Source organism: Schizosaccharomyces pombe (assembly GCF_000002945.2).
Source record: "Schizosaccharomyces pombe strain 972h- genome assembly, chromosome: II".
NCBI classification, from domain to species: Eukaryota; Fungi; Ascomycota; class Schizosaccharomycetes; order Schizosaccharomycetales; family Schizosaccharomycetaceae; genus Schizosaccharomyces; species Schizosaccharomyces pombe.
In genome coordinates, this window is record NC_003423.3 from 4,194,727 (window position 1) to 4,210,643 (window position 15,917).

The 15,917-nt window shown below is 35.7% G+C and overlaps 5 protein-coding genes, 10 long non-coding RNA genes and 2 other non-coding genes across 17 annotated transcripts, besides 1 other annotated feature; 7 read left to right on the top strand and 10 right to left on the bottom strand.

Moving 5' to 3' along the window:
* Window positions 1-43: 43 nt before the first annotated feature.
* Window positions 44-690, top strand: SPOM_SPNCRNA.6483. Its single transcript, NR_195832.1, has one exon. It is a non-coding gene; the product is annotated as a non-coding RNA (long non-coding RNA).
* SPOM_SPNCRNA.438 lies at window positions 123-1,320 on the bottom strand. The gene has a single exon (NR_150575.2). It is a non-coding gene; the product is annotated as a non-coding RNA (long non-coding RNA).
* SPOM_SPNCRNA.6484 lies at window positions 831-1,137 on the top strand. Its single transcript, NR_195833.1, has one exon. It is a non-coding gene; the product is annotated as a non-coding RNA (long non-coding RNA).
* rga1 (Rho-type GTPase-activating protein Rga1) lies at window positions 1,321-5,307 on the top strand. Its single transcript, NM_001023763.3, has one exon. It carries the CDS (start codon window positions 1,569-1,571, stop codon window positions 5,019-5,021), a length of 3,453 nt encoding a protein of 1,150 aa, NP_596743.1. The 5' UTR covers window positions 1,321-1,568; the 3' UTR covers window positions 5,022-5,307.
* Window positions 1,534-1,873, bottom strand: SPOM_SPNCRNA.6485. The gene has a single exon (NR_195834.1). It is a non-coding gene; the product is annotated as a non-coding RNA (long non-coding RNA).
* Window positions 4,630-7,144, bottom strand: alg6 (glucosyltransferase Alg6). The gene is made up of 3 exons (NM_001023764.3): window positions 5,781-7,144; window positions 5,609-5,732; window positions 4,630-5,550 (listed from the first exon to the last, which is right to left on the bottom strand). Exons 1-3 carry the CDS (start codon window positions 6,974-6,976, stop codon window positions 5,350-5,352), a joined length of 1,521 nt encoding a protein of 506 aa, NP_596744.1. The 5' UTR covers window positions 6,977-7,144; the 3' UTR covers window positions 4,630-5,349.
* On the top strand, window positions 6,767-7,622 carry SPOM_SPNCRNA.6486. The gene has a single exon (NR_195835.1). It is a non-coding gene; the product is annotated as a non-coding RNA (long non-coding RNA).
* Window positions 7,267-7,497, bottom strand: SPOM_SPNCRNA.6487. Its single transcript, NR_195836.1, has one exon. It is a non-coding gene; the product is annotated as a non-coding RNA (long non-coding RNA).
* A 545-nt stretch (window positions 7,623-8,167) lies between the features above and the next one.
* SPOM_SPNCRNA.6488 lies at window positions 8,168-8,434 on the bottom strand. Its single transcript, NR_195837.1, has one exon. It is a non-coding gene; the product is annotated as a non-coding RNA (long non-coding RNA).
* Window positions 8,435-8,607: 173 nt separating this feature from the next.
* Window positions 8,608-11,126, top strand: qrs1 (glutaminyl--tRNA(Gln) ligase Qrs1; the record flags this gene model as incomplete). The annotated part of the gene is made up of 1 exon (NM_001023765.3): window positions 8,608-11,126. The coding sequence occupies exon 1, from the start codon at window positions 8,691-8,693 to the stop codon at window positions 11,124-11,126; it is 2,436 nt and encodes an 811-aa protein (NP_596745.1). The 5' UTR covers window positions 8,608-8,690.
* Window positions 8,642-11,225, bottom strand: SPOM_SPNCRNA.576. The gene has a single exon (NR_150947.1). It is a non-coding gene; the product is annotated as a non-coding RNA (long non-coding RNA).
* Window positions 11,226-11,520: 295 nt separating this feature from the next.
* Window positions 11,521-12,989, top strand: gas4 (1,3-beta-glucanosyltransferase Gas4; the record flags this gene model as incomplete). The annotated part of the gene is made up of 1 exon (NM_001023766.2): window positions 11,521-12,989. One exon carries the CDS (start codon window positions 11,521-11,523, stop codon window positions 12,889-12,891), a length of 1,371 nt encoding a protein of 456 aa, NP_596746.1. The 3' UTR covers window positions 12,892-12,989.
* Window positions 11,617-11,992, bottom strand: SPOM_SPNCRNA.6489. Its single transcript, NR_195838.1, has one exon. It is a non-coding gene; the product is annotated as a non-coding RNA (long non-coding RNA).
* Window positions 12,093-12,762, bottom strand: SPOM_SPNCRNA.6490. The gene has a single exon (NR_195839.1). It is a non-coding gene; the product is annotated as a non-coding RNA (long non-coding RNA).
* Window positions 12,990-13,536: 547 nt separating the features above from the next.
* On the top strand, window positions 13,537-15,175 carry rpn1301 (proteasome regulatory subunit rpn1301). Its single transcript, NM_001023767.3, has 3 exons — window positions 13,537-13,651; window positions 13,692-13,773; window positions 13,840-15,175. Exons 1-3 carry the CDS (start codon window positions 13,572-13,574, stop codon window positions 14,551-14,553), a joined length of 876 nt encoding a protein of 291 aa, NP_596747.1. The 5' UTR covers window positions 13,537-13,571; the 3' UTR covers window positions 14,554-15,175.
* Window positions 15,176-15,326: 151 nt separating this feature from the next.
* SPOM_SPBTRNAASN.04 lies at window positions 15,327-15,400 on the bottom strand. The gene has a single exon. It is a non-coding gene; the product is annotated as a tRNA-Asn (tRNA).
* A 139-nt stretch (window positions 15,401-15,539) lies between these two features.
* Window positions 15,540-15,885: a sequence feature (RNA overlapping with rRNA (SPOM_SPNCRNA.6491) was converted to a misc_feature.).
* On the bottom strand, window positions 15,634-15,774 carry SPOM_SPRRNA.38. The gene has a single exon (NR_151424.1). It is a non-coding gene; the product is annotated as a 5S ribosomal RNA (ribosomal RNA).
* Window positions 15,886-15,917: the final 32 nt, after the last annotated feature.

Consider the following 15,917-nt stretch of genomic DNA (forward strand, 5'->3'; position numbering starts at 1 on the left):
TGTTGCATTACATGAAATATAAATGCTTATGATGATTATTCGACTTTAATACATTTATCAAAGGCCTTTACCCACAAATCTTTTGTAAGTAACCGTTTCGATTAACCTCTTGGAACAGATATCTATTGTTTGTTTACTGAATTTACAACCTTCACTTGTTATTGCTCAAACCATCACAATTGATCATTTCTGATTATTTTCTTACATAAATTAATGCTCATTTTCTCTTTGATTTTTCTTAAGTGCTAATCCTTTAACTTATTAACCGCGGTAACTCATAAAGCTGATCTACTTCATGAATTCGTAAACTATTTCTTCTGAGATAATAAATACCCGTAGTTTTTTAACGAAATTTGCTCATGACTCAGTGACGAATAGTAGTTTTGAAGCTGTAAAGGATTTGAGGTCCATTGTTAGTATAATAATACACAACTTTTTACAGACGAAAGTAGCTTCAAGCAACAAATCGAATAAGGATTCAGAATTCGAATCAATTGTGTGGAAGTTTGTGCAACTAAGGGTCGTAAAAGAAGATGTAAACTCTGAATTAGCACAACATAGGACCTTAGCGTTCAGTCTGTGAAGAAGCCAAAATGATGCAAGTTAAGCAAAACAAAAAGCAGTTATGAAACTACTCAAAAATGCTCGAATGCCTTTGGTTTCCTTTTTCTCATAAAAAAATAATCGTTATATTATGATAATTCAGTATAGAAGCAACTGTCAGAAATAAAAATAAAAAATTCTGCATGTATTTTTAAGATAATGTATTAAGTGATTTGAGTTTTTATAAACTCCATTTATTTTATCTGAATTCAACCCTACTGAACTTGCAAGACGTACGTAGTCTGGGAAACACAGTGGGAAAGTACTTAAATACTTTTTGGGAAACTTGAACAGGTAGTTAAAATCAAAGTCACTCATATTGTCTATGATAATTTCAAACATCTATAAGGACTCTTGTTATAACATAGACTTCGTAAATGTGTAAAAGCCTTAGCATGAGCAGCGAGCAGCTCTAGTATAATAGTCGTTGTAAAATTCAGTGCCTAAACCTACACCTAAGAATAACTATCCAAAAGGAGCATAAAGTGTAGCATTAAAGAGAGATAAAACAAAAATACAGATTATTCTCTAAACGAAGATCTAAAGTCATTTTCGGGGTGTGTACTGAAATCGGTTTCCCAAATGACTTCATGTCTTAGTCGCTATAAAAATTAGGGTCTATTTTGGCCCCTATATCAAGCTGGAGTTTAGCATTTCTGACTTGGATTCCATGGTGTGCAGTCTCCTCTTAGGTGGAAGTCGGACCAACAACCACCAACATACCGCAACAATAGTTAGTCTCTGAAAAAAAATAGCTTCAAAAGCTATAGGCTTAGTTATTTGAGGTCTTACATATTATTAATTTCACTCTTTTAAAAACTGAAGGAATTGAGTCCCATAAGGTTTTCTTGGGGGTGATTTTCGAACGGAAATATCCCAAAGAGGATTAACTAGTCATACTGGTTTATTAAGTGATAAAGGCGTTTAATATAGAAGCTAAGGTTCGTTCAAACAGCAAGGACAGTATGTCCCAAAGGGACGCCAAAAAAGATGGGTTGCTGTACACAACGAATGGTGTATCACCAACACCACCGAAACGAATTCCTGTTCCTTCCCGTCAAAATAAGATAGAAGAGAATTCTACAACGAAGAATTTCCCCCATTCTCGACATACAAGCACTGTTGCTGGTACTGAGGGTGGCAGCTCACTTTCTCGGAGGCATACCTCTGCTGAGTCTCGAAAAGCGTTGCCTAATCAGCAACAATTAGCCCAATCTGGTTTGCTTAATAAAGAGGAGCAGCAAAGTCTAAAGCGATCAGATACTTCTGTATTTCCTAAGGCTGTAAGGAAAGTTTCTTCATCAAAGATATGTGCTTCATGTGGACAAGTTATATCCGGACAATATGTACGTGCTCTTGGAAATATATATCACTTAGAATGTTTTCGATGCCATGATTGTAATTCTTTAGTTGCTTCAAAATTTTTTCCTATTGATGATCCCACTCTTAACAAGCAAGTGCCTTTATGTGAAACAGATTATTTTCGGCGGCTTGACTTACTTTGTGCAAGTTGTGGAATGGCCCTTCGAGGTTATTATATTACAGCTTTGAATAAAAAATTTCATATAGAACATTTCACTTGTTCCTTATGTTACACTGTTTTTGGTCCGAATGATTCTTACTATGAATATGAGGGCAAAGTGTATTGTCATTATCATTATTCAACACTTTTCGCTGCACGATGTTGCGGTTGTGATGGTCCAATTTTAAGGCAATTTGTTGAAGTTTACAGAAATGGGGTATCTCAAAATTGGCACGTTCCTTGTCATATGATCTACAAGTTTTGGAATGTTAAACTTTGTCAAAAGACATCCATAGAAACTTCTAAAAAGAAGGATTCTGAGCTTTCTCAATCACAATTACGCAAACGGGAAAAACATTTAGAACAGAAAATATTTCATATTTGGCATGCACTCTCTTATTTTGAGGAGTATACAGCTTCGTGTATCAGTGATATGCTTCTCCTTGTTTCAAATGGAGAATTCACAAAAAGTGTTATTTGTGCCCAAAAATTTATTCGTTATATCGAGATACTTTTTAAAGGCATTGATTCGCTAGAAACTATACTTTCAAGTTTTCATGCTAAAAGTATGCCTTATGTTCGTGAAGCTAAGTTGCTTTGCAAGAAGCTAGTTTCAATATTTGCTTTACTTGCTAAATGCCATAATTCGGATATTCGCGACGTTGCTATTGTTCAAGACTTTTTATCACTCTTTACCGGTTTAGCTCATTACCTCAAGTTACTTATTCGGATATCGCTTACGGGAGGTTTACGACTAGAACAAGATCATGCTTGTAAGCATGCTCTTCCCCAGTTTTTACAGACCGTAGAAGAAGCTCGATTTGTCGATCAAGAAGGATATGATAGTTCTTCGTTTGATATGCCTTTAAATTTGGCCAATGCCAGCTCCGATTTATGCTATGTGTGTCATTCTGCCTTGGAGGAAGACTGTGTTCTCCTGGGTGAAATTCGCTGCCATATTGGCTGTTTGTCATGTACTAAATGTAAATACAACAATCGGGAGAATTACGATTGGGCGCGCTGGAACAACCAAACGAAACAAATAGAATGTTATTTATGTTATACTGAATCATCCAACGTTAGTAACGACGAACCTCATCCGTCTTTTGAGTATGTGAGCAGGCTTTCTCAATATATTTACTTGCTACGTATTGCCTTGGTTCGATTATATACTATACTTATGGAGAATAACGACTCATCACAGCGAAAGCCGTTATCTGTTGATCCAAAACAAGAGAATGTATCCAGTACTGTTGAAACAGCGAAACAAGCCGAGACTACTGCCAGTTCAGACAGTTTTCGTAAGTATGCCAATACTCTTAATGATTTGCGACATCTTAAGTCTTCCCGCAATCGTAAGGCCACCTCAAATGAAACCCAGTCCTCAAGCAATTCTACCGAAACATCTAAATTATCAAAGAATGTGTCAGAGTCTGGAAAAGACAAAAGTCCCCATTGGCATTCTCATGGTGGTTCTATTACTGGAAAAAGCATAGTTGAGCAAGCATCTAGTCCTTTGGAAAGAAGGATGGATGCCTTTGATGAAAATCGTGCTTTTACTCTTGATGATATTCCTAAAGTCATTTCAGAACAAAGAAACAGGGAACACCGACCAAATGCATTTAGGCATATGCCCAGTTATACTGATCCTTCCTATCGAAAGAATTCTGGGGCGATTTATGATAAAAATGATGGTACGCAAAAGGGTTTGACTCCTAAATCAGAAGATGCTCCTATTCGTTATCTCTCAGATCTTTCTAATTTAGAATTATTATTTACCAAGCACGTAGCTGTATTAATATTGCACCCTCTTGTACGGGATTATTATTCACTTGATGAATTGATGGAAATGAGCGATTTGCGCAAAGGTGGTTTCTGGGAAAAATTTGGAAAGGCTTTCAAGGGGAAAGATGCCGAAAAAAAGAACGTGAAAAAGAAAGGTACCTTTGGGGTGCCATTGGAGATTCTTGTTGAGCGTAATAACGCTCAGTCGACGGTTGGAACAGGCGTGGGTGTCAAGCATATTCCTGCCTTTATTGGGAATACATTGGCTGCTATGAAAAGAAAAGATATGTCAGTAGTTGGTGTATTTAGAAAGAACGGAAATATACGTAGGTTAAAAGAGCTATCTGACATGCTCGATGTTTCTCCGGATTCAATTGATTATGAGCAAGAAACACCCATTCAGTTGGCTGCTTTATTGAAAAAATTCCTTAGAGAGCTTCCTGATCCTCTTTTAACTTTCAAGTTATTTGGGTTGTTCATTACGTCTTCAAAGTTGGAGTCTGAGGAAGAACGCATGAGGGTTTTGCATCTTACAATATGTTTACTACCCAAGGGACATAGAGACACTATGGAGGTAATTTTTGGCTTTCTATATTGGGTTGCCTCTTTTTCCCACATCGATGATGAGGTGGGAAGCAAAATGGATATTCATAATCTTGCTACCGTAATTACTCCGAACATATTATATTCCAAAAGCAACGATCCTGTTGACGAAAGTTTCCTTGCCATCGAGGCTGTTCATCTGTTGATTGAGAACTTTGAGAAATTTTGTGAAGTCCCTCGAGAAATTAGTCTTTTATTAGATGATCCTACTCTTTTTTATAATAATGCGGCTTGGACATCTAAAGAACTATATAAAAGGTGTGAAGAAATAATTTCTCAGATGAGTCTTGACGAACGGAATACTCCAAAACATACGGCGTCTACAAAGAGGAAAAGGCAACCTATAAGAAGAGTTACAACTAATTTAACGTCAGACGTGCCTTCTGGTTCTGAAGTTGCTGACACAAATTCGCTTTCATCTACCACTAAAGATGAAGCTTCACCTAACAGCGATGCTCAGCCTAAACCTCAAGTTAAACCTCAGCATGCAGTCATTAGGGATTCCTAATTTATCGATACACAATCCCATTTGTCTTTTTTTGTTTTATCATATTTTCAATTTTTACTGAACATTAGATCAGCTACGAAAGTAGAAAGCTCGGTCTGGTACCGCTTACAACTTTGTCGTGTTGAATTCGATGGGATGATGGTACTTTAATAATCGTTCTTTTAATAAAAGGTTACTTGGCTAAAATAATATTTCAGGCAAATATAACTTTCGTTTAATATTTGAAGTCATGAATAACAATCCTTCTCCCAGAATTGTTTTAATAAAATCCTTTACTATATGTTGATTTTTCCGCGTAATAATGTAACATAAAATCATTTTGTTCAATTTATGCTTCTTTTTTGTTACGCAAATCAGTAGAAAGTTTACTTGAAATGTGTAGCAAGCGACCAAGAGTCCATAAGTAAATAGTAAAAAATCCGGCAAATGAAAGCGTAACATTAAGAATGACCCATAAATCGGGGTAACGGGATGGTGGTGGGATAAACAGATCAATTCCCAAAATAACAATCATACCAACATAAAAAGACTGCATCCAGTTAATACACCTGGCATAAAAAAATAGCAAATAATAAAAATAGTCTTACCAGTTGGATGAACCGAAAAAGGACGTTTTTTGAGAAAACTACCATGTCACCAATCCAATTCCACATTAATACTAATGTGAAGTATTGTAAACCAAGACCATCTTTTTTCAGTAACGGCCATAAGCTAATAAAAATATTAGTATAATTTAAACAGTAAATATGTATATTTTACCTGAAAACAGCAAGATTGTTTGCTAGAGCAATCCATGGTTTGGTTGTAATGTTTCCGTGACATAAGAGAATAGAAGTGGGAAGTAAAGGAAGAAGAACCGACTTTTCATGAACTTGGAAAGAGAACAAAAAAAACCCCCATGATGCACTTGCGAAACCCAGAGCTAAAAGACGTTTACGAGGATAAAGAAATAATATAACACAAGATGGGAGAATAGAAATGAGAGTAAAAATCAAGCTAATTACTTGGAGTTGATGTAAAGTAAACACCTCTCTAATTTTGAAAACAGTGTTGAGGGTGCACCAGAAATTAGCAACTTTATCTTCCCAAAGACCACGAGCAAACGGGAACACTCGATGAAGAATTTGAGGAAGCAATGTTTTATAGTCCATGTAAATCCATGGAAATAATATTAAGGAAAACGTAAAAACAACTGTGACTGACAACAAGATAAATCTTGAGAAACGAATCTTTGGCTTTACACAAGTTCCCAATAAGTAAAAAAAAATAGGAGGAGCAAAATATAGAGCCATCTGTTTAAACGTAAGAGCTAAACAGAAAAAAAACGTAGCAGCTACATATTGGTTTTTAAGCAAATTAGCGATTGCATACATAACTAAACCCAGCATAACACAGTTGTACTGAAAATGACCATGATCAATTAAGAGTAAAGCAGGTTGAAAAAGGACCATAATTAGGCTAGCATTTCTGTCCACAAAATTAGGTATACGGCGCGACCACCATTTGGAGTAAAACATTAAAGGGGGAACGAGTATTAGAAGATGAGATGCAATAACAGTAGATCTCATGAATAATTTTAATTCAAGACTTTCAAATCCACGAGATGTGACATCAGCAAACCATTCGGGGTTGAAAAAATAATGCCCAATTATACCAAAGAACCAAGAAACATATGCTGTTAAAGGAGGATAATCTAATCCCCACCATTGCAAATCTCTAAAATACCATTGAGACACAGGAGTATGCAATGTTAGTTCCATCCAATGTCTTTGCGCTTCAAAATCGCCATACATAGGAGGTGTATTATACCCAGAATAAGGACCGATAGATATAAGCCATTGCATGAAAACTAAACTCATTATAAGGCATGGAAAAAATAAAAATTTAGATGAATAGGATCGAAAACGAGAAACGAATTGTTGAACGGGAGCCCCATTCTCAAACTCAGATAGCATGTTTTAAGCGGCCGTCAAACGGTAAGGATTTCGCTTTAAAACTTTGGGTTTCTAAATTAAAATATCCAACTTGGAAAGCTTAAAGATTAAAAAACGAGTGAATTTGTATCCGGAATGTTTTAAACAAGGAAAAGCTAATTCAAAGCAGATACAAGTTGGGATAACAGTGAAATGGGTTGGGAACCACGAAGTGGACTATGGGTCCACCATTGCGATCATCGTGAAATATGGTTTTATAATGTCCAAAAAAATCAATTCACTTTTTAATTCATTCTTTCTTTCTTATTTTTTATTTTCAGTTTCAAAGCCTAAAAATTAAATACGCGCAAAGTTATCACTACATAATTGATCCAAGGGTGAGCAATAACATAAAAAATGAGTTGATAAACATGAAAATTAAGCTGTATCACTTATTGACTGATTTACTTTTCTCTTAAGATAGGTAAATGTTAGAATAAATTGAGCTTGGCAAGTTAGGAGTTTGTTTCAGTGATACTAGCCCATTAAATTCAATGAACTGAAATATATTACTTAATTGTTTGCTGTTTAATAATTTAGCTCTAACGAAAATCTTATTAGCAAAGAACATGCTAAGAAAAATAATTCCCTTAATACATTTACTATGTAATTGATCTCGAATTTGTAGCTGCAATTAAGAGCTTTGAAATTTTAAAAGTCTTTTCGTTCATGATAATTTCTAAAGAAAACCCTTGTTGGGCTAAAAAAAAAAGCGACGGTTTGACGAAAAATCATGCTTTTAAAACCAGAATTCATAATAATATTGTAAAATTATTTCTTGGTCTGTTACAGTTTTAAGTAAAAGCAAGCATTATCCTAATATTTTCTTTTTGCGTTGATGGAACACTGTGAAATCTCCATTATTTGTATAATTTTAAGCGATATTTACTAATCATATGTTTAGTTTAATTTTTTGTAAAACGATTTGAAATAGAAACTGAAGTTGTATAGTTACTAACATTATTTGCATTCTCGCATTGTTTGTATATTGTTTACTCTTCAGAATAATTTCAATATTTATGCTTAAGCTAAATGAAATATTTTCAAGGACTCACAAATAGTTATTTATATATTTTATGAAAATTTAAAACCTAATTAGATTAAATTTAATTAAAATACCCAAAAGTACATTCGTTTGAGAAGAGATACCAGATTGAATGAATAAAAACATACTAACTGCTTGGCGGGCAAATGAAATTCATTTGTACACTACAGTGGTTGATGCTGTTTTTAAAATCTAAACTTTTATAGCAATAAAGAATCATCCTCCCTTGAGTATTAAAGTGAAAGCAAAAAAGCCTTACTAGGCAAGAGCTTAGAACCGATAAACAACTATTCATTTAAAGGAAAAAAACAAAGATTCGGAAAGCATTTTGCGTTCTCTATTTTTTTAAAAAAAATTAAAAATATCTCAAAAGCGCAAAAGTGTGAATTCCTGTTTTAATTTTCAAACCGTAAACAAAATGTTTTAAATTTTAATTTAATACTGAAACTACTTTTATTAACTTAACGATTTTTAAGATTAGTTCCCTACTCCGCTGTTATGCAGATTAACGCAATGATAGGAGCTTATCACATGAATTGAAAGATAATAACAGCTTTATTAAAAACTTAACCGTACCCTCTCATTTTTCATCGCGTTTGCTGTTATTGCAATACTTATACATTTTTTGGAGGGAAGTTTTATTATACTAAAATGGACCAGGATTATGAGGAGTTACGTGCCAAGTTTACAAAAATAGGATTAAATGAAACAACGGTAAAAGATACGTTAAAAAATAAAAAGCTTTCTTCTTCATTAAATAAGGTCATTGAGGAAACTAACGTTGGTTCTTCGGGATGTGATAGAACAATTGGAAATTTGCTATTTACATTGGCCAACGCTTCTTTAAAACAAAAAGACCCGAAATCCAATGCTCATGAGGCATTCATAGCTTCCAAAATTGTATCTGGAGACTTAAAAACAAACCTCCAAGTCAATGCGGCTATTACCTATTGCAAGGACAAAGACACGATCGACGAATCTGAGTTCGATAAAGAAACTGGTGTTGGTGTAGTCTTAACACCTGAACAAATTGAACAACTCGTCGGTGATTATGTCGCTGAGAATAAGTCAAAAATTTTGGAGCAAAGATACCAGCTGTTAAATCCTTCTGCCTCTGCTTTACGTCAGCATGCTTTATTGAAATGGGCTCCTCAACTGGAGGTCAAGCAGACCCTTGATAGGAAATTCCTTGAACTCTTGGGACCAAAAACCGAACAAGATGCTGCCGCTGGTAAAAAAAAAGGCGCAAAAGCCAAGAATTCGAAGCAGAAGACTGTTGATTCTGGGAAAGCTAAGGAACAAAAAATTGTTTCTGAACAGTCTAAGAAATATAATATGTTTGAGGAAGGGTTTTTAGCAAAGCTACATAAACCAGGTGGTAATACGCAGCTGATTCCTGAAAGGATGAAGGAGCACCTGCAGGCTACTGGAGGCGGCGTTGTAACCAGGTTTCCTCCGGAACCAAATGGGTACCTCCATATTGGCCATTCCAAAGCAATCGCTGTTAATTTTGGGTTTGCTCGCTATCATAACGGCGTTTGTTATTTACGCTTTGATGATACTAATCCGGAAGCTGAAGAAGAGCGTTACTTTGAAAGCATCAAGGATTTGGTAGCCTGGTTGGGATTCCAACCTTATAAGATCACCTATTCCAGTGATTACTTTGATAAGTTATATGAGTTAGCCGAAGAGCTCATTAAGCGGGACAAGGCATATGTTTGTCATTGTACCGATGCTGAAATTAAAAAAGCTAGAGGTGGTGAGGAGCGCGGTCCTCGTTATGCTTGTGTTCATCGGGACCGCCCGATAGAAGAATCGCTTCTTGAATTTCGTAATATGCGTGATGGAAAGTATCAACCGAAGGAGGCTATTTTACGTATGAAACAAGATCTCAGTGATGGAAATCCTCAAATGTGGGACCTTATTGCCTACCGTGTTCTTAATTCTCCTCATCCTCGTACTGGAGACAAGTGGAAAATTTACCCAACTTATGATTTTACCCATTGTTTAGTTGATTCGTTCGAGAACATTTCTCACTCTTTGTGTACGACTGAGTTTATATTATCTAGAGTAAGTTATGAGTGGTTATGTAATGCCTTGGAAGTTTATTGTCCTGCTCAGCGTGAGTACGGTCGTTTGAACGTTGTCGGAACCCTCATGAGCAAACGAAAAATAATGAAATTGGTAAAGGAAGGATACGTTCATGGTTGGAATGATCCTAGGCTATATACCCTTGTAGCTCTTCGCCGCCGAGGTGTTCCTCCAGGTGCTATCCTTGAGTTTGTTAGTGAAGTCGGTGTCACTACTGCCGTCAGCAATATAGAAGTTGCTCGATTTGAGAACTGTGTTCGAAAATTTCTCGAAAACAGTGTACCACGTCTTATGTTTCTTCCTGATCCTATCAAGGTTACATTAGAAAATCTAGACGACTCTTACAGAGAGCAAATTGAGATACCCTTTAATCCTAAAGATCCTTCTATGGGATCTCGTTCTGCTTTTCTTACAAAGCATATATACATTGACCGTTCTGATTTTCGTGAGGAAGCATCTTCTGACTTTTTCCGTTTGACATTAGGTCAACCGGTTGGCTTGTTCCGTGCCTCTCATCCTGTAGTTGCCAAAAGGGTTGTAAAAAATGATGAAGGGGAACCAATAGAAATCATCGCTGAGTACGACGCTAGCTCTTCAAAGAAGCCTAAGACCTTTATTCAATGGGTGTCTAGGGACAAAGAAAGTAATAGTCCAGTACTTATTGCTGAAACCCGCCTCTTTAATAATCTTTTCAAATGTGATAACCCTGCCGCCCTAAAAGAACAAGAGCTCGCTGCACAATTGAATCCAGAGAGCGAAGTCGTACTAAAAAATTCCATTATTGAACCTGGCATTTATGATTTAATTAAATCGGCACCTTGGCCTAAGACTGATTCATCGGCTGGTGTCGACAAAGCCGAAAATCCTGAAAGTGTCCGTTTTCAAGCTATGCGGGTTGGATATTTCTGTTTAGATGAGGATACTAAGAAACCAAATCATCTTGTATTGAATAGAATTGTATCCCTCAGAGAAGATTCGGCTAAGAATAAAAATTAGGAAGCTTAGAACACTTGTGATATTTGAGGGGAATGTTTTAGGATTGAATTTGTTGATTAGGGAATTAATAGCTGTTAGCGTGATTATAATCTATGTTTTGAGTCATTTATGGTATTATTTTCGAATTGCTAGCAAATAGCGTACAAGAAATGTTCACTATTTTTTGATAAACAAAACATATCCTTCTTTTTGATTTGTTTATTGAACCATTATTTGTTTACGTTTATCTCAGGTTGCTAATTATAATACCTTACGTTTGTTTGTTTACAAATAAACTGAAAGACTATAAATACTAGTGCTGGACTTCTCTATCTACTGCCAAGATATATATTTAGTGCAATCAAACGGTATTTTTAAGCATTCTTGGAGAAGGTATTGAATATTATATTGCAACATGGGTGTTGCTAATATTATTTATGCATTGTTCCTTTTAGGACCCTCTATTTTTTTAAAAGCTACAGCACAAACACATCCAATAGTGATTAAAGGAAATGCCTTTTTCGATTCTAAGACTAACGAGCGTTTCTACATAAGAGGTGTTGATTATCAACCCGGCGGTTCCTCGTCTTTGGTTGACCCATTAGCATCCAGATCTTGTAAGAAAGATGTTGAGATATTCAAGAAGCTCGGAATTAATACGGTTCGAGTTTACCAAGTCGATAATTCAGCCGACCATGACAAGTGTATGAATGCGTTAAGTGAAGCAGGCATTTATGTGATCTTGGATTTGAACACCTATAGGCATTCAATATCTCGTGCTCATCCTGCTCTATCTTACAACAAAGTTTATCTGCAACATTTATTTGCTACTATAGACGCATTCAAAGGATACGATAATGTACTAGGATTCTTCTCCGGCAACGAAGTAGTAAATGACGAAGACACTACCGCTATTACATGGGTTAAAGCGGTTACTAGAGATGTGAAGGCATACATTAAGAAACATAGTGATCGGCATATTCCAGTTGGTTATTCTGCTGCCGATGTAGCAGAAAACCGTTTACAGCTAGCTCATTATTTTAATTGTGGAGATGAGAGCGAACGAGCAGATTTTTATGCTTTCAATATGTATGAATGGTGTGGATACTCAAGTATGACTGTTTCAGGTTATTATGATCGCATCAAGGAATTTAGTAACTATTCAATTCCGCTATTCTTGTCAGAATTTGGTTGCAATACTGTTGAAATAAACGACGATACGACTCCTAACCGACCTTTTACGGAGATTGAAGCAATATATTCACACGATATGACCCCAGTTTTCTCTGGTGGTCTGGTCTACGAATATTCAGCCGAACCTAATCATTATGGATTAGTCGTTATTGACAAAGATGACGAGCGTAGAGTGTCGAGAAATTTTATAACGTTGATGAAGCAATATGCCAAAACTCCAAATCCAAAAGGGGATGGTGGTTATAAAAAGGCCGGATCGCCAAGTAAATGCCCTGCTAATTCTACTCAATTTAACGCATGGGAAAAATTACCTGAAATGCCGGAAGGTGCAAAAATTTACATGGAAAAAGGTGCTGGCGAACCTTTGGGAATTGAAGGTCCAACGAATATGTGGTCTCCTTTTCACGATGGTGACGATGATGAATCTACCTCTCGACGTCCCAAGCCAAAAAACAAACCATCTAATGTTACTAGTACAACTAGTTATACATCTGGCATGACTAGCTCCTCTGAAAGCGGTTCATCGAAAATTGGCGTTGCTTTTTGCCAAGCACTTTTTATTACTGTCCTTATCGCTACCCTCAGCTTCTAAAAAAAGAATTGTTGAAATTTAGAGCTTAGCTGAATGACTTGTTTCAGTAATTCAATTGAACTCTTCTAAAGCCGATTTGTTACAAGACAATGCTAACATTTCCAGTTACAATTTAGTATAATTAAATGAAATCATATTGTTTATCATTTACGGACGTTGAAAGGATTGCTAATGTAGTATTTGTCTGTTCAAGTAATTTTTGGTATTCCTAAAGAACCAACTTCATTATGATTCAGGGCTTAAAGGGTTATAGGAATTAACATATTTTTCCTTTAAATATCGTATTGACTAAGAATTCACCTAATATAAATAGCGAATTCAACGCTCAATTGCAATCGTAGGATCTGAAATATAACTACTTAATTGACAGCCAAAGATAATTCAGAATCTAAATATGCTGTATTTACGCTTTCTCACAAACGTAGTAAGGTATCATTTACATAACATTATTAAATATTTGATTATTTTATTTTATAAGTTATATTTATTTTTCCTCGAAGCTATCATACTACCCAAATTAAGCTATGTTTGTTTCAAGGATAGGATTTTTGCAGTGTAATCAAACGTTATTGTTAAACAACGCAACGAACTACAACGAAAGCTAGAGCTTCGTGGTTTCGACACAGTACATACAACCTGTCTTTTGCATTTCGCAGTTTAAGCAGTTTGCGATTGGGATAATGTCGTTGATAACTTTCAAAGCAGGAAAGCTTCGCAGAGTTCCAGGAACAAAGCTTTTACGTGCTGACCCAGAAAAAGGGTATGCTCGCATATTATGTATGATAGCTAACAAATCACAGTTATATAGTCATGAATCGGGACGCCTATGGATTAATTCATTTTCAATGGGCAAAAAGGAATGATCTTGAAAATCCCGAGGATGTAAGTATCACTTTCAATACCACCTGTAACACATTAAAAGTTCTAGTCGATACTAACCAAGTTTAGGATATAATTGTATTTTCTTCTGAGTGTACATTTGAAAAAGTTACGGAATGTACCACTGGGAGAGCTTACATGCTCAAATATCCTTCTAGCGCTCATAGCCTATTTTACTGGATGCAAGAAGCCTCAGACGATAACGATACTTCTTACGCTGAAAGAATTAACAGCTACATTAAGGATCAAGATTTATTAGATCCGGCCCGCTCTGATGTTGCAACGGTTTCTGATATGATGGAAGTGGATACTGTTGAGCAATCGGAACCTATTGCTCAACCAACTGAATCTTCAAAAGAGAGCTCCGAGATTGGAGCCCCGAACAGCGATGAAATTAATTCATCGGAAGCTGTGAGGAATCTATTGGCTACAATTTCTGCTCAGGCTGGATTTGGAGGTAGTACAGTCGATCTTTGCGAAATCCTCAAACCTTCGAATTTAACCGATCTTTTATGCCAAGAAGGTGTTATTGATCGACTCATGCCTTACATGCCTCCTGATACCCCAAATAATTTGGAGGGGGTTTTGGCTATTGTTAGTAGTCCTCAATATGCTCAAGCTTTGAGAAGCTTTTCTCAAGCTTTAAATTCTCCTGGTGGTGTAAACATTATTTCAGCACTTGGTCTCTCACTCGACGAATCTGCCAATCCTAATGAGGGAGGTGCTCTGCAATTTCTTAAAGCAATTGCTCGCTTCGTGAGCAGGAATAATGGTTCTGAGTAATGTCTTCGATTAAGTAATTCGTCGTATATCAAAAATTTCTATTTAAAATATTATCCGTTGAATCGTTTCTTTATAATTCACTGACGATTCGTATTAAAAGTTTTTAAATTGAGCATTACTGGCGTTCTTTTTTTTTTTTTTAAATAAATATGGAGGAATTAAAATGCTTTCATGGTAGGATTTGTCCTCTTACCAAAATGAGTAAGAGTAAGTTGGAGTACACAATACAATGTTGCTCGCTCAAAATGCTCTTTACAGAATGTTTATTGGTACAGTTTCATTTTTTCTCATATATGAAATATTTGTTTTAGGAAATAGGCAATCTTTATTTTTCTTGCATACAATGCTTATCTTTCCTAAACACTTAAGATTTATAAATGCAATGTATGTTCATGAATATGAACTGCGAGCGCCAAGGATGAATTACATTAGGACGACTAAAAATGAGAAGTTGCACTCCCGAAGTATCTCTACTTCATACTTCATTATTATTTATGCTTTATATTGATTATTGTTGTTTTACAAAATATGTTTTATTTCCAAAACAGTTGGTAAAATGTAGGATATGTAATGTCAAATACATAATACCAACATCTATTCTTAATAAGTTAGAAAGTTGAACAGTATTGAAATGATTTACTAAAGCTAGAAAGTAGCCAACTGTAAATGGTTAAAGTATTGACGTGTAGTCACATTCAATTTTTGCGCAATATCATTGAATTTCAAATCTAACGATTTTACTTTTGTAAACAGCCAAAAAAGTGGTCATAAAACGGTCAGGGAGGGACTCGAACCCTCGACCTCACGATTAACAGTCGTGCGCAATAACCAACTACGCTACCCGACCTCGGTGTCATCCGTTACATTTAGTAATATATATTGTTAAAAAAATAAAGCGTAGTAAATGTAATTGCTTTTTTGAGCTATGGCTTGTTACATTCTTTCTCTTGAGCAAATTTAGACTTGCTCATTACAATCATAATCGCTTTATAACGTCTATCTGCTTGTCTTCATTTGCATGAAAAAAAATCATATAAACAATGTATGCGGATAGTCAACTCAAACAAAATAGTAGTAATTAAATAGCAATAATAAAGAAGGAGCCTACAGCACCCCGGATTCCCATGTTGTCTCCAACCATAGTACTAACGAGGCCCTCAGACGCTTAACTGCAGTGATCGGACGGGAACTGGTGTTTTCGCCTAGGTATGGCCGTAGACAGCTGTTAAGTTTTAATAAAGTATATAAACGATAGTTATCACTCATTAGGAATTCGAATGTATGTTGGCTCCACTACGAATAAGATATGAATGTTAGCAATATAACCTGAAACTATATTTGACATTCTTTTTTTAGAAATATCA